Raw genomic sequence first — 17,701 nt, 5'->3', positions numbered from 1 at the left:
ATTGCCATGTATGTAGGCTATTTTCTCGTCCTGATTGCTGTAGCAGTTTTTTTAATTTGTTTCGATTTATTATTTATTTTAAATATTCAGGCGTGTTAGTGTGCACGTGCTGAGGGGGTCATTCAGACATCAACACGTACTGCATGACTTTCTAACACAGGAGAGGGAGGGGCAAGATAGGTGCATGATTTTGCCAGTAATAAGACATTAAAATATCTCCCTGTTTCCTAGGTAACCGAGACCAGAACGGGGCCCCTCGGATGCAGCAACTACGACAGCCTGGATTCCGTGAGCTCCGTCTTAGTTCACAGCCCTGAAAATAAGATCCATCTAAAAGGCAAGCGCAGCCCCACCCCCCCTTCTTTTCCGACACACCTACACCCCCATTCATTTCCATCCCCCTACATCCTTCCCCCATTCATTTCCATCCACTTTCAGATCTTGCTTTTTTTCAGTGCTGTTTCACTCCTCACCAGAAACATGCCTCCTTTTACACTCCAAGTCTTTGTCACTGCACTTACCCAAGCCATATAAAAGCATGGCATCTCAGTTCACCATGAACTTTGCAGTCTTCATGAGTTTTATGCATGAGTTGTATGCATTTCTCCACTACCTGGACTCTGTATACAGTGTATACAAAGCTGCACAACATGGCTTTATAAACAAACCAAGTGCATGCCAAACATCCAAGAGTAAGAGAGATTGTGTGTTTTGGCATCTCGTGTGATCTGAGGCACTTCAGTTCAGACTGACTGTAGTGGGGGAGCAGAGCATCACACCAGGGCAAGTCAGGGATGAGAGGGAGAGGCAGACATAGAGGAGGAAAAAGTCTGCATAATCAAAAGGAACATTTCTCAGCAAGGCCGCTGACATTGCTGGGCCCAGGACAAAGTCATCTGAAAGGGCCCCCCACCCAATACATACAATATAATGAGGACCCAATTATGGGCTCCCCATCTCCCTGGGCCCAGGACAACTGACCCCTTTGTCCCCTCTTTGTCAGCTTCCCTGTCTCTCAGTGGCAGAGTTGACACCAGTGCAGTGCAGTCTTCATTTTATCGCAGTGAACCTCAATAGCGTATATTTATTCATATATCCATATCTATTCATCAAACACACAGATGCCTTGTTGTCCTTGGAACCGTCCTCGGTTTGCGGATTCCATTGTTGTGATGGAGGCGTCTCCTCTGGCGGCGTGATGTAGATGAATGCAGATCAGTGCTCTCTGAACTCCCCCCTTAAGCCCTCATCATACATACTTTAGCACTATTGACTCATCCAGGCCCACCACATCCATCACCGATAATCTCTACGGAAAAAAGAAGCTAGATCGTAGTGGTTGCAGGCATGCATGAATTTGGGTGTCTTCAGAAACAAGGATAACAGATATATGTTCAAAAGCAAGCCAACTGACATAGTGAAGTTGTATAGTAGTGCCACTTGATCCATCACCGATAATCTCTGCAAAAAAAAGAAGCTTGTGTGTGTGTGCAAACCGTATTCTGTGCAAACCTTCAAAAGCAAACCATTTTCCAACTGGCATAGTGTATGCCTAGTTGTAAAGTTTAAAAAAATCATCATCATTATGAGAATAGCAACAGCCTTAATAACAGCCTTTAAAAATAGTTAACCATAATGTATCGCTTGCTGTCACTGTCGTGATTTAAGAACAACCTCCAGTTAACATTGAGTGATCATTATTTTGCAATTCTTCCAAAACTGTGAAGTGTAACGTTCATTAGCTGATCTGAAAATGCTCTGGGTAAATTCAGAGTGATGAGGCCTCACTGTAGAGCATAGGAAAGGTCATGATTAGCCTTCTGCTAAGGTCCATTACACCCATCAGATACATCGGGCCACTGTTTCGCCAACAGTGTATTCCTACAATCGCATATTTCACACACGTTTAGCATCTTCCACGAGATTCCATTCAAACAACTAATGACAGTAATGTCACGGCAGACACACAGGCTGGAGATGGTGTTTGTGCTCTCTGGCACAAAAACAAACTTTTTTGAACATGTTTTAATTATTTATTCAGTGCGAAGAAGATAGCATTTTGTTAAGAAGATAGCTTTTTGTCCAAACAACAACTGATTGTTCTCCTCCTTCTAAAGACTGTTTCTGCCACTCTCTGAGGCAAACACTTGTGTTTTTTTCCCCAAATTGAAGTAGTCATGTGAAGGTCACATTCTTACAACAAATGAAAAATGAATGAAAAAAATACGGTAGAGTGGCTCCCCCAGCTGTGATTCGGTTCCCATTATTCACTTCGAGGAGCCGTTCAAAAGAATCGATTCGTTCACAAACATCACAACACTACAGTGACAGTAAACACTGTCCAACTCGTCGCTTGGTTGATGCAGGGAACACAAAAACACAGACACACAGACACACAGACACAGACACACACACACACACACACACACACACACACACACACACACACACACACACACACACACACACACACACACACACACACACACACACACACACACAAACAGATATTATACACACATATACACACAAACACATTCTTTCTCTCTCTCTCTCCTCTCTCTCTTTCGCTCTCTCTCTCTCTCTCTCTCTCTCTCTCTCACACACACACACACACACACACACACACACACACACACACACACACACACACACACACACACACACACACACACACACACACACACACACAAAGAGGAAAGCAAAAAATATGTCCCAAGGCCCCAGGCCCTCTGCCTGGTCTCCTGCTAATTATATGGTGTCTATGGTGCCACTTTCCAATTTCCTCGTCTTTGACATTTAGATCATCAGGCCACTTAGCGTTGCCAACATCTGAATGGAGCACCCCACTGCTGAAACGCAGACCATGGTGGCTGCCTTAATGACTTCACTGGTTGTCTAGGCACAGGTTCTGAGCACCTTATTGTACCTATGTGTGTATGTATGCGTGCGTGCGTGCGTGCGTGCGCGTGAGTGCCACTAGTATCTCACCATTGTTTGTTTATTTACCGATTTTAAGTGGACTTTCTTTGACAAACACGCTCATGCCCCATAACAAGGACACATTCTTGCCATTAAACCAAGCAAACACACAAACACACACATGCACGCACGCTTGCACGCACGCAAGCACGCACGCACGCACGCACGCAGGCACACACACATGCACGCACACACACAAACAAACCCAAACACAAACACAAACACACACACACACACACACCCACACCCACACACACACACACACACACACACACACACACACACACACACACACACACACACACACACACACACACACACACACACACACACACACACACACACACACACACACACACACACACACACACACACACACACACACACACACACACACACACACACACACACACACACACACCCACACACACACACACACACACACACACACACACACACACACACACACACACACACACACACAATCATGAGCCCCCATGCCATTCGCTTTGCGGTATTTGGATACTACTGACTGAAGGCAAGAATAAGCGGGTGGAAAAGCACAAGTAGTGCTCTATTCATTCCTGCAGAGGCAGAGACGGAGGTTTTCCAGGCTACAAGGACTGTTATTTAGCTGTCTCCAGAATGAAAGGCTTCCAAGTCAGTCTCTTTGTGAGCTTCCTCCTCTCACTTTTGGCTCCCTCTCAGGCAGAAGCCACAGCTTGCACAGGAAAGACTGAGTCTAATTATGTCTCTTGTTTTTCAATGATTCAAGAGTATAAATACTAAGGAACACATCATAAATATTCATACTTAGAGGAAGGGGAAGAATAAAAGGTGCGCATTACTGAAAATGAAAGCGAGAAAATATATTCCCTCAGGAGATGTGTCAAATCTGTGTGAATACAGGGGGTAGCGGCTTTGGAGATAAAATAATTATAAGGTGTCCAATACCGCAAATAAAGTCTACAGAGGAAAAAAAAAGACGGATTGAAAGGGCTGATAGATGTGCAGCTTACGAATGTTTATCCATTCTCAGGCCTCAGAAAGAGATCATATTTTCACACTTCCTGTCAGTGACAGTTTTATTCAAAAGACTACATAATGGTGTCATGTAGCTCCTGATAGCATACATAAGAGTGTCTGATTAGCTTCCCTCCATGTTACCAGATCATCGTGAACGCATTACCATCCCTTCCCCTCCTCCATCCCTCCCTCCCCAGCCCCCCGCCCCAACCCCTACAGTGCCAACCCAGATGTCCACAGACGAGTGCACAGAGCACACGCCTCAGCTGCTGCCGTGCCTCACCAGCGCCGAATCAGAGTTATTCCGTGACAGTAGTTCATGAACAAACAACCGCCAGTGCGCTAGTTGGTCGTTACGCATCCCATTACCCGATTACACCACTCATGCGCCAGTTCACAGTTCCCAAATATAGCAGTGGGAGCGGCGGTGGCGGGGGGCGGCGGCAGCGGCGGCGGCGGCGGCCATCTCTTTGCCATGACCTATTTTGGTTTCCATTCCCCGTCTCCCTCCCTCCCTCTCTCTCTCTCTCTCTCTCTCTCATAGCTGAGCCACTCAGGGGGATAATTGAGTTGTAGAGGGATCCCTGCGTTTTGTTATCTTTTGTGTGTGTGGATGTGAAATGTTTATCTTAACATAGGCATTTTTTCCCTGAGTGCAGCAGAGCAGTGTTGTGTTATTTGTGCAGAACAAATGAAGGCAGCGTTATCGTGATGGAAATATTCTAATGAGGCTAATTACTCTCAAATGGCTGAAACCTGAATGGATGTCCTTATTTTACCAGCTTTCCTTTCATGTAAAAGAGTCATGTGTGTGCGTGTGCGTGTGTGTCTGCGTGTGCGTGTGCGTGTGCGTGCGCGTGCGTGTGCGTGTGCGTGCGTGCGTGCGTGCGTGTGTACGTTATGCATCCAGGTGAAAAAAAACATGAATATACCGTACACCTGCCCTTTGAATGGACTACTGGGGTTAAAACTGCAGATAAAAGACAAATTCACTTGTTACATGTTCACCTCCATCCAACTCATTTGTAATACATTGTAATACGCCATGATATCTTTAAAACCGTAGGGAGTTGTGATGAAGAGTATTTCTCACTATGGGGGCATAGTGTACAGTATATGCTATATAATACCAACGGCTCAACCTGCGCCTCTGTGCCAATTGTGTATAACAATTAATAAGTAACCTTTGTTTATTCACCCCTGCCTCCGCACCCACACCGTACCGCTGCACAGGGCTCCAGGATGTGCTGCCAGAGTATCTTCGGGGACGCTTTGTGGAATGTCAAAAACATGAATATACACCTGCGCTTTGCAGGGGTTAGAATTGAAGATAAAAGACAGATTCACATGTTATGTGTTCACTGCGATCCAACTCATTTGTAATACAAAATGATATCTTTAAAACCTTAGGGAAGGGATGTCAGACTCAGGCCCGGGGGCCAAATCTGGCCCATGTGGTTATTTTCCCTTTTTTAAAGTATCATAGGAATTTAATTGGGCAGAGGCCAATGTAACATCTCCCACTCATACAACAGAATATGTTCAGGCATATTTAAGCTACAGTATATAACTAAGTGTTTGTGAATTGTGCCTTTGAGTGTCAAGTGTGTGTGTGTACAATTTTAGCCAACTAAAAAAAAAAGAGTTTGGCCCATGACTGCATCCCAGATTTTGGCCCCTGTGAATTTGAGTTTGACATCCCTGCCTTAGGGAGTTGCCATAGAATATTTTTCACTATGGGGGCATATTGTACGGTATTATATACTGTAATTCCAACGGCTCAACCTGTGCCTCTGTGCCAATTGTGCATAACAATTAATAAGCAACCTTTGTTTATTCACCCCCTGCCTCTGCCTCCGCACCGTTCCGTACCGCTGCCGCTGCCGGTGCACAGGTCTCCAGGATGTGCTGCCAGAGTACCTGCGGGGACGCTTTGTGGAGGCCGCCCTCAGCTATGTGGCGTGCAACTCGGAGGGAGAGCTGTTGTGTCGTAACAATGACTGCTGGTGCCGCTGCTCGCCCAAGTTCCCGGACTGCAACTGCCCGTTTGCTGACATCAAAGCCATGGAGGAGAGCCTCCGCAAGAGCAAAGACACCTGGACCAATTCCAACAATGAGTTCATGGGCTCAGGTAAGCCAGATGTTTTTCCACTTTTCACCTCTTCAATGCAGTCGTTCTCCTCTTTGTTGTGGGTGGTTGTTTATTTGCGTGTTTGTTTGTTTGTTTGTTTTACGAATCAAAGCTGTTTGTAGGCCAGGAGCAGACTCAGAGCATTTGACTTTCCTTGGCACTTTACTGTGGCCCGTTGTTGATAACAGTCACTTGGCCCAGTTTTACCTGCATCATTCTGAGATACGGCTTCTGTTTTTTGTTTTTTTTACGTAAGACGCCAAAGCATTTATCAGATTGCTCAGAAGGTAACATACGCAATGCTTCATAGTGTGTTTGGTGTGTGCAGTGTCTCTGCAAAGGGCAAGTCGCAAGGATAAGATGAACAAATGTCCCCTGAGACAAAATGTCCCTGGAGAGGCTTTGTGGAGTGGTTGGTTGTTGTATTTTTCTGTTTGCCGTCTCCCAGGAATGTACTGTACAGGTGCTGAGGCACACTTAGTAACAGTCGTAACTGTAGTAAAGTGCATCGCTTTTTCCCTAAAGTACATGCAAGTGCAACATATTTTTTGTGGTTTTTTTTTAGCCTGGTGTGTTCTGTTGTTGGTCAGTACATCAGCCCACACAAAGTTGGAGGAATTTATTTTAGTGTGTGTGTGTGTCTGTGTGTGTGTGTGAGAGAGAGAGAGAGAGAGAGAGAGAGAGAGAGAGAGAGAGAGAGAGAGAGAGAGAGAGAGAGGAGACACAGAGAGAGAGAGAGAGAGAGAGAGAGAGAGAGAGAGAGCGTGTGTTTATTTGTGTTTGTATTTGGTGGAAGGGCATACAGAACAATCTAAAGAGAGGGAAGCAGGCAGAGAGACGGAGAGAAAAAGCCAGAGCGAGAGAGAGAGAGAGAGAGAGAGCAAAAGAGAGAGAGAGCAAAAGAGGGGGAAACGATTGAGATTGCTGGCACATCATGTTTTTCCCTCACCCCGGTGCTTCCCTCATCCAAAGAGCGATTGAATCAGCGAGATAAACCCCCACTCTGTCTCAAAGCCTCCCCTGGCCTGTGATGGGGCATTAATGAAAGCAGCTCAAATCCTGTTAACTGTGCCGCTGCTCTCATCTCGGCGCCTATCGCTCCCAAGCAGGTGAAGCAGTGGGCCCTGCAAAGGCGTCCGCCTCCCTCCAAACCACAGCACAGCACAGCACAGCACCGAGCCGAGCCGTTTTTATTTACCTAAAATACCACCACAATCCCTTTACTGCTCTGTCAAAGGCTTGAATGCACCGAGGAGACATCCACACCGAAAAAAACTCTGTCGCAAACTGGGAGGGAGATTAGGCATTTCATGTGCTATCATCATTATTATTTATGCCACGGTTGGTTCCGGATGCATAATTGCATTAGACAAAAGGCCTACCGTGAATACCTATACGCTGTATCGGAATGGAATTAAGAATGCAGGGGGGGATTTAAATGCATTACTAATGATAGAATAGGTTAAATGATATACTGGGGCCTGTCACCGTCTCACAAACTTATTTAATTCCCACCTGAGATTTGCATTGTGTGAATGCAAAACAGATGTAGAACTGTATTAGGGTACGTTTTAATCATTTTAGTAAATTCGTCCATTTCTATTGTCTCCTTAATGCTGTTGATGGATTGGGAAGATAACAGTTCTGTGACATACAACTGTGTGCTAATTACTTAGAGCTTAGTAGGAGGCTGAACGGCTGCCTGGCAACCAAAATAAAACACTAAAGTAAAAAAACAACATTATGGATTGTGTACTGAATTAAACAAAAACTATCAGCAACAGGCTGTAGAGTTGTGTACATAAGGTGGGATGTTTATGCCACAGTTTTATTTGTTAAATATTTAGACATAGACTTAAAAGAAGGAGTTGAGTATGTTGGAATTCATCCTGGAGGAAATGATGTTAGTTCTGGACACAATTGTTTTACTGTGATAATTATGCAACACAATTTCAAAAACAAGACAAATGTACTCAAGAGTGATCATATGATTAATGGTAAACCCTCAAAAAGAAGATAATTGCGGTCGACAAGGTTCAGGGTACCAAGTGGATTTCAATGAAAGGTGATGACATGCCTTTCGGTGGTCAATACATCTGTGACCCCAGCTAAGGACTGTAAGACTTTTATCCCAGGCCCTATTGGCAGGCTTGGGTGAGTCTAAAGGGCATACCTAATGGCTGTGAAGGCACAATGCTGTCAGAATGCCAGAGAGGTTATAGCATCGCGCTGGTCCCCTGTAGTTTCTCCTCAGCACTGGACTGGATGGTAGCCAAGCAGACAATAAGGAGGAATATTAGGTAGTAATTTTATTTATTTTTTTAAAACAAAGACAGCGATGGAAGGAAAACAGTATGCTACAGCTTGGCCCATGGCATTTTGCCAGTGGCTCTAAAACACGATGTGAAACATAATGTGAAACAACAACACAGACAGACAGGAGGCAGCAGGACTCGGGGGAGTCAAGCATTTGTGAAGGGAACATCACATCCCACAGGTGGTGCACAATGTCTCATTGGGCATCCATCAAATGTTGTCAGTGAAATATAATTCATTTATCTGGTGTGATGTTTCACTCAGTTCAAGAGACACAGAGGTAACAATGCACTGTCCTTCATAACACAAACACAGTAGCAGAGATTCTTGGAGTCTTTCTGACGGTAGTATTCCCATAATATGGAAGTCCATAAGCCTAAACTTTACAAAACAATGGAGGCTATACAAAGCATTCACTTGCAAGGCAGCCGACAGAAATCAGGCGAACCCTCTTTACTTTTCCAATAACTCTTTATTACAGTAGTGAGCAGTGTACCAGCCGGTTTAATGGAATCATGTGCCACGTTTATGGCTTCCAATAGTTTACATTATAGGATGGGTTTTGGAATCATGCTAGAGGATTATGCGAGCGCCTCCATTTAAGCGTGACATGATTGATTGTACACACAGCTGTAAATTCAGGCCCTAAAAGTCTGGCATTCTCTTACTGTCAGAGGTATTGTGTCCCATTTCTCTTTCCACACATACTCCCAAAGCTTAATTGTCTCAAATGTTCCATTATGTTAATTAAAAAGAACATGCCTTCAAGAAACAGACAGCTCTTTGATATTAGAACCAACCAACAAATAGTCCTGGCACCAACTCACGTGAGGCCCTGCCAATGGAGAAATCCAGTGATTCCATGCCCATGCATGGTTTTATTACTTAATAAAAAGCCATTTTGTGTGCCCGAAACATATTGAGGGAAACAGACTGTTGGGATATGGGACTGATAGTTCAATAACCGACGATGGTTAGTTTATTTATTTATTTCCACACCTTTCTGTCATTGCCCTGTTTTGTTGAACCTTGCTTTCACCACTGTTCAACACTCTCTAATTAGCAGGTTTAGAAATTAAACAATATGCGCTCTTTCAAATCTCCAATCAGATATTTTTTCTCCCGCCTTCCATTGTTCCTCTCGTTCCTTCTCTCTGATGTCTTGCTAATGACTTCTGTTGATATCGGGCCCATTTGTTTCTCATATGAAGTCTGTGTGTCGTCAGCTTTTGCTGATGTGTGTGCACATTGAAAGTGATTTGACTAATGCTGGTTAATGGGCACAGAAACCAAACCTGGTCATTTAATTTTGAAAGAAACTGTCTGCGATTCTGAGTTGCTGTCATCTTGTTTTGTTTTGCGGCATGCCATTAGGCTGCATTTCATACATGTCTTAACAGGAATCATAGAATAACTAGTGCCATCGACGTGTCTGGATGAGCCCACAGCCCTTACGAAAATCGACCATGGTAAATCATGGTTTTCATGTTTTTTTGAGCATGGTTCGGCACATTTAGACCATAGTCACAAACCATGCTGAAATAACCATGAAAACCATGAATAACCATGATCCATGGTTAGTCAGGAACCACGGTTTTCTTGGTTACCCCAAAAAACCCAAGGATAAGCCATAGAAATATTATGGTTGGTTCAGAGTACTTACCGTAAAACCATGGACGATTTTCGTAAGAGAGATTATTTGTGGGATGTGAGATGGCCCATGGAGTATGTAGACGGTGTATTGTTCGAATCCATTCAGTGGTCCATGTGTTGGCCTCCAATTTTTTTTTCTTTTTCTTTTTTTTTACTACCACCGCATAATAATATGGCACTTATTTTATTCATGTTAAGCCAGCAGCCTGGGATGAAATGCCTGCTGCCTTTCACTACTCTGGGCTTTCAAACCCCAGTGTGTGGCAGGTGATAGGAGACGGGTTTTATTACTATATGAATGCGTCATGAGGAGCGAGGAGCCAGAGCTGGGGCCCAGGGGGGGAAGAGAGCGGCGCTCTGGGATTCTTCAATGCCTGTGATGCCATATTCAGAGCAGACAGCTCCTGTCACTGCCAAGGGCTACATGAGCACGCAAACACACCAACGGAGGCCTTGCACTAGCATAGGCGCTGTAAACCACATACACATACGCATACGCATACGCATACGCACGCGCATGCACACACAAATATGTGCGACCATGCATACCTACACACACACGCGCACACACATCCACGCGCGCACACACATCCACATGCGCGCGCACGCACACACACACACATACGCGCACGTACACAAGCATCCACGCACACAAGCACACACACAAACACACGTAATATACACATGCATGTACAGTGCAACCACACCCCCTGCACACGCACAACCCCACTCACACGTGGACTCACACACATGCTCACGCACGCCCACAGCCATGCACATGCGCACAAACACTCTCTTTGTCTTTGGTATATTCACTCTTTATCTCTTGCATACACAACCCATGGAAAGTTTGTGTGATGCATTCCAAAGCAGAGAGCACAAACTTTTTGCCAAAAGGACAGAGAATTAGAAAACATCCCACACACACTACCTCTGTGTTCGTTCGTGCTTCAGAGCGGAGGCTTTGGAGTTCATGGGTGGGAGACAGCAAAGGCCATGGATTAGAACAACCCAACAGTGACAGCCATGGCTCTGCAGGAGGAGAAGTGTTTGAAGTCCTGTCAGGGACCGACACATGCACGAATGCACGCACGCACACACGCACGCACGCACGCACGCACGCACACATGCACACACACACACACACACACAAACACACACACACACAAACACCAGCCATCACGACTACCCATCCAGTCAGCCTTTACTCCCTCCCTCCCCCCCAAAGCAGAGGAACCAAACTGGTGTCCTTGCAAGCAGTGACCCTTGAAGCTCACTGCCGTCCCCCTGGGGGACCCCTGGACTGTCACTGTGTCCTGAACCGAGGACAACTTACTCTGTCTGTCAAGGTCCACACACATAGGACTGCACTGGGCCCCGGACACACACTGCAAGCCTCTGTGGAGAGGAGACACAGACGCAGAAGGTGCCCTGATGTCGAACAAGAAAACACCTGCTTCCTGTCTCCTGGACATGCTAGTCACTCTGGGGCCATGTAATAGCAATACCACTGAGAGAGGGAGGGAGAGAGAGAGAGAGAGAGAGAGAGAGAGAGAGAGAGAGAGAGAGAGAGAGAGAGAGAGAGAGAGAGAGAGAGAGAGAGAGAGAGAGAGATAGAGAGAGAGGCAGACAGACAGACAGACAGACAGACAGACAGACAGACAGACAGACAGACAGACAGTCAGAGTCAGAGACAGACAATAAAAGTGAGACAGAGAGAGGGATAGAGACATTGAAGCTCACCTTATTTAATCATGTGGTAAAACATACTACTGTGTAATTAGTTGCAGTTAGTGTACTAAATTAAAAATCAATTGATATTTGAATCCATTCCGTTTTAGAACGTAATCACTATATGCATCACTAACACAGCACATTACGTTATCCACACCAGTACCATCTGAGGAATATTCTTTTTTGTTAAAGGACAACTGCACTATTTCGAACATTAAACCCCCCTTTTCTGTTTTTTCTCTGCAATGTTTTAGAGTCCCGTTCTTTTTATGTTTGCTGCTGTCTCTGTTATTTAACTACTATAGATTTTGTCTCAATTGGTTTTACAATGGCCGTCTATGGGCATGTCCAAATATGTTTACCTTTAATATTTGTTGTCGAAAGTATGCATCTCACCAAGTGGTGTTCATTGGAATTTCGTAACATGTTTGAAGGTGAAATATGGATTCTGTCATTTTTTTATTTGCCATTTTATGAATTGAAGAACAACATATATTTACAAGTCAATAGCCCTGAACACTTGGTGAGTTGCACAGTCTTGAAAACAAATGTTTGGGGTGGTTTTAAAAACATATTTGGATATGCCCATAGACGGCCATTCTAAAACTAGATGAGTCAAAATCCAAATCCAAGACAGCAGCAAACCTGAAATAAATGGTGAGGGGGATTCTACAACATTGCAAAGGCGTGTAATCTTGGAAACAAAGTGCACTTGTCCTTTAAGGAAAACATTTCATCCCCATACTGTAGAATCCACACATAACATACATTTATCCACACATGATTATTGTTTGAATTTTGTGATTGTAGTGTTATTACAAATAATGTTACTTCAATAATAAAAGCTACTTACTATGATTCTCCATGGCCACCAGTATTACTTTAAGAGACATCTAAGTTGTAGAAAGGCATTTTCACACCTTTCTCCACTTCCGTCCATTCCGTATAACGTAGACTCTTTTCTTTTCTTTGGTAGGTAGTTGTTTAGCTGAGGACAAAATCAGCACAGATGGAGGAAGTGGGTTTGCTTATAGCTGCCTGCATGCCACTTGAACTATTTTGTGTTGGAAAAGGGGGTGGAAAAGGAAAAGGAAAATCATATTTATCAGCAACAGTGTTCGACGACGTGCACATCTGACTGCCTGCCAAGCGCTCCTATAAATAGGCCAGCCTTCCCTCCTGCTGCTGACAAATGTGAGAGACAATGGCACTTCATCTTGTACACGGTGGGCTCGGCTTGCCTGTCGAGATAGGGCCACATCAAATCCATAAGGGGTAATCGGAGACAGGTGAGGGATGTCTCAATTCAGGTCACACTCCTTGTAGCTATTACCTACTGTGTGCTATTAAGTACACATGCCTGCCTGTCTGCCGTGACATAAGGTACACAACGACTTGTGGCTTGTCCACGCACGCACGCATGCACTTGCACTTGCTCTCTCACACAGAAACATACACATACACACACACACACACACACACACACACACACACACACACACACACACACACACACACACACACACACACACACACACACACACACACACAGAAAAACAGACAGGCACACACATGTACGCACACACAGATACAAGCATACACAAATACACAGACTAGCACACAGAAACGCAAACCCAGGCTATGCACAGGCAAGTGCACAGATACACACACACACACACACACACACACACACACACACACACACACACACACACACACACACACACACACACACACACACACACACACACACACACACACACACACAGTATGTAAAGAAGACCTGCTGTCCATAACATGGACAGACAGATGCCTGAAACACTATCGAGTCAGTTTGACATCACCACCATTACAAAATCCTGTGTGGAAAGGGAAGGCTATTGCTACACCCTCTGTTTTTGGACTGACTGAAATTGTGCTGAGATTTTTTTATGACTAAATTAATCTAAAATTAATCTTGTGATCCACCTCCTTGTGGTTACATTTCAAAATCCTCAGTGGGATAGGGTGTGATTAATTAAAATGATGGTAGCCTTTTGTTTTTAGAGATTACATGTTGGTGGTAGGCTAGTGGCTGTTTCTGTGTGGCTGTGTTAGAAATGACCAGAACCATTCAAGAAAAAAATCATCATGTAAGACTTTATTGTTTTTTTTTATAAAGATCGTATTTTTCAAACGTATTTCTGATTAACATGTTCTATATACAGTAAATTGATAATTGTCTATGAAATACTGTCTCAATTCAGCTTGGGATAGACAAATAGGCCTATGTCCTCGTCAGTTCGAGGAAAGCATTAGACGAAGCAGAAATAGTTGAGGCTCATACTTTGATTATTCTATACACAGAAATAGGGGTTTTTGTTCTAAGCGAGCAGCTGCAAGAACACCGCCAGTGGGCCGAGTTCAGAGATTGCTGTAGCAGCCATTACAACTCACATTCTGTTTCTGAATCATATGAGATATCCATCAGAGCTTGCCGGCTGGCTTCAACGCCTGTGGCTGTGTTTAAAAAGCCACAGAAATAAAAAAAATAAAAAATCTCAATACAGTACCAGTGTCAAACACTCTTCTGTGCATTGTGAATATACTCTTTGCAAGGCAGCCTGAAGTCAGCGAGGGGGCAGATATGGCTTGGAGCAGTACTACTGCTAAAGTGGACACTGCCGCTCAGTGTAAGTGCTGTCAGAGCGAGTACATGTTGTGACATATACCCAAATGTAAACTGCAATTTGACAACAGCAAAGGAAAACCACCCCCAGATCATTTACTCTAGAGGGGGGCTATATTAACGCGTGTCATGCTGGCTTAGTTAGTTTTCATGAGGCAAAAGTGTAGTAATAATAGGATGTCAGCGTGATATTATAGAGCTGTGTCTATCCACTGGAAATGAGACACAGCACAGGAGGTAGTTTTTCTCTCTTTCTAAAGTTGATATTTCAAACATTCACATTCAATTATGAGCAAATGACTTGAGAAATTGCTGCAAGACATGGATCTGCCAGTAGACCGTAACGCCATGAGAGAGTAATCCTTCAATCGAAGTTTTGTCCCTTAATAGTCTATGCTGCAGCACACAAAACCCTGCACCGAAAACTTTTCAGTGCTTAAAAAACACTCGCAGATATTTCACAATGTCTCGCCATGGCATACTTCAATGAAATCCTGATACTATACATCCTAAGCCCTCACTCTCTCTCTGAAAAAATCCCTAACACTGCTAAGGTTTGGGGAAAAAACTGCCACGCACATCTATTGCCCAGGGCTATGAGTACTCCTTGGCAAAGGAGGCATGGAGCTCCCTCGCCCACCCCGCTGCGAGAGCAAAGATTTATGGTTTGCTACAAGCTCTTTATTGTTGCTGAAGTATTACATATAATTGCTGGTACATTGCCACAGGACACTGCACTGGAGGTATCCTCCACTTCCTTAGCACCAACTGTGCTGAATAATATATGCTCTGTGATCGATAAATAAGGCCTTAGATTTAGCATTCACAGAGTGTTGGGTACTTCACTCCCTCACAGACACGCACGAAGAGGGAGACGGCGAGAATCAAGGTCAGTTGACAGCGCTTCCTGAGTAGTACATATAAAGAGAGAGTGTGGTGAGAGAGAGAGAGAGAGAGGGAGACATCTCTCCTGAATGAGTTATCACCCTCCCCTGGAAGTAATCTGCGAGGCGACAGCAGCCTGATCCCTTTCAGAGGACCCCCTTTTCATTCTCTCCTGGGACCCAGACCACTCAATAAAGTGTTATCATCGACAGGTCTTAGTGGGAGAGCTGTGATTTAGACTGGGGTTGAAGAGCAGCAGGCCTCGCCGCGCCTTGACGGTGCAGCTGAGGTGCTGCTGCCGTGCTGCAGCTCACATTCTGAAGACTGTCACCGTGCATATGTCTCGGAAGGTTTCCTTTCCACCAAAAGACGCTCATAAAGGCAGTCACGACACGAGGCTGATCAAAAGCACCCTTTCAGATTCGTGCTTCCTGAGCTTGATCTCTGTCACAGCATATTGTGTGTTCTACGTTAAAATATTCAAATCCTCTTTAGAGAAACTTACCTGGATTTGTCAGGTGTTATAACCTTCTGGGGATATTTCCAGGGTACAAGGCCTTGATCTTTGCTAAATGTCTCCGGTAAATGTAAAAAAAAAAGAAAAAGCGAGTTATTTTTGGCACATGTTTGACAAAGTATTGCCCGAAGCAGTGGCACACTTGCCCATGGCCATAACAAGCGATTCCAGGTGGATATGCGGTCACAGTTCCTTGTCAGGCTTCCTGTGTGCACTTGACAGCAATTAACATAAGAGCAGAGGAAGGTGGATCACAGAGGAGAAAGAGGATGAAAGGGGATCAGTACACAGAAGAAGCATGCAGCGACGTCGTAGCATGTTACGCCTGCGCCTGCCTATAGGTGACATCTCAATCCTCTGCACGCTCCACACTGCTATTTTTGCTCACCACATCTGACAGAAGAAGCGAATTCTATCACACTGGTTGTGGTGTAATGAAGGAGTGTGGGGGAGGAACAGCCCAGCCATTGCGTTATAGTACATACAGTATGATCCATCTGTGGCAACAGCTCGCCTCTTGATACCCTGTGCTCCCGGTTGGTGCTATGCAGCGTCGGAGCTATAGGGGGGGGGGGGGGGGGGGGAGTGGGCAAGCAGGGCATTTGCCCCTGGGCCCAGGGCCCTCCTGTATTAGTGCTGGGGGCCCTATTATGCCCTTGGCAGGCTGTATGGGGGGGCCCTATCAGTGTTTTGACCTGGGGCCCTGTGTGCAATTGTTCCGCCACTGGTGCTATGGGTTTCATATCCATTTCATATATATTTTGATGCCTCCCCAACTACTGATGCTGGGTAGATGTTTGGTCGATGTGAGGGTTATGGCAGATATCCATGAGCACTGCAATCCTGCCCCTTCCCCTCCCTCCGTCTCACCCCCCACTCCCACTCCCACCCCAAGGGTCAGCTCCAGAGGCCAAAGGCATATCTTCTGAGAGAGTGAAGACGGGGAGCAAAGGACAGGCCATGATTTTTTTGACTGATGAGATCTCAAGAGAAAGAGAGTGGACCATTTCCTCTGTCTGCCAGTGATAGCTGCTGGGCTTTGAGAGATGGAGCTCAGGTTGTTAAATTTATAGTCTAATTTTGCCGCCTGATGGTGAAGGGAAAACATCTGACATCTGCTGCAGATACACCCACCACAGACGAACTAAAAGCCTCTGCTCTGTGTGGTTGGTTGCTTTATCTTCCTTGTTTTGCTTTCTAATTTATTAAGGTTTTGTGTCGCAGACTGTGGAAAGTATTGAGCTGGGCTACGGAGAGTGTTTACTGGGAGAAATATCTCATACTATTAAACTTCCCAAATACCCCCATGAGTCCTGAGGAACAGAGTGAAATCAAAGGGCAAATTCTGAATGCGTATAAATTGTCTTGTTTCATTTAAAGTGTCTTGGTTTGTCTAAGCAAAGTGAAATTCCCTCAACGCGCTGTCATGCCGCAGTGAACGTGCCGCTGTATGTAATGCTGTGATGATCGCCCGTTAGCCTTGTTGCATTTTAATGTTGTTTGAGACAACAGAGCCTTTCTGCTGCTTTTTGGCAAAAAGGAAAGTCAACAACACTCGACATGAGGTGGAATGTTCTATAGCAGTGATTCTCAAAGTGGTCCAGGGACCACTGGTGGTCCACGACAGAGCTCAGGTGGTCCGCGAGGGGATTTCTGCTTTTCCATGGCAAGTAGTAGGCTATAGTATATTTGTAACATTATTACAAAGCTAAACATAGCTTGAGTCATATTTTCACCATAATAAGACAGGCTTGTAATGTGAATAAAAAGGAAGTGATCTGCATCGAAA

The 17,701-nt window shown here is 44.8% G+C and overlaps 1 protein-coding gene across 1 annotated transcript in view; it reads left to right on the top strand.

Annotated features, from left to right (window-relative positions):
• Positions 1-17,701, top strand: part of brinp2 (bone morphogenetic protein/retinoic acid inducible neural-specific 2) — a 92,042-nt gene that overhangs the window by 62,718 nt on the left and 11,623 nt on the right. The window contains exons 5-6 of the mRNA XM_063220243.1: positions 232-337; positions 5,903-6,139. Coding sequence (XP_063076313.1) covers positions 232-337; positions 5,903-6,139 — 343 coding nt within the window. The remainder of the gene's footprint in view (positions 1-231; positions 338-5,902; positions 6,140-17,701) is intronic.

The sequence above is a fragment of the Engraulis encrasicolus genome, chromosome 16 (genome assembly GCF_034702125.1).
Source record: "Engraulis encrasicolus isolate BLACKSEA-1 chromosome 16, IST_EnEncr_1.0, whole genome shotgun sequence".
Taxonomy (NCBI): Eukaryota; Metazoa; Chordata; class Actinopteri; order Clupeiformes; family Engraulidae; genus Engraulis; species Engraulis encrasicolus.
The sequence above is the reverse complement of the archived record's forward strand: the minus strand, read 5'-3'. Positions and strand labels throughout refer to the sequence as shown.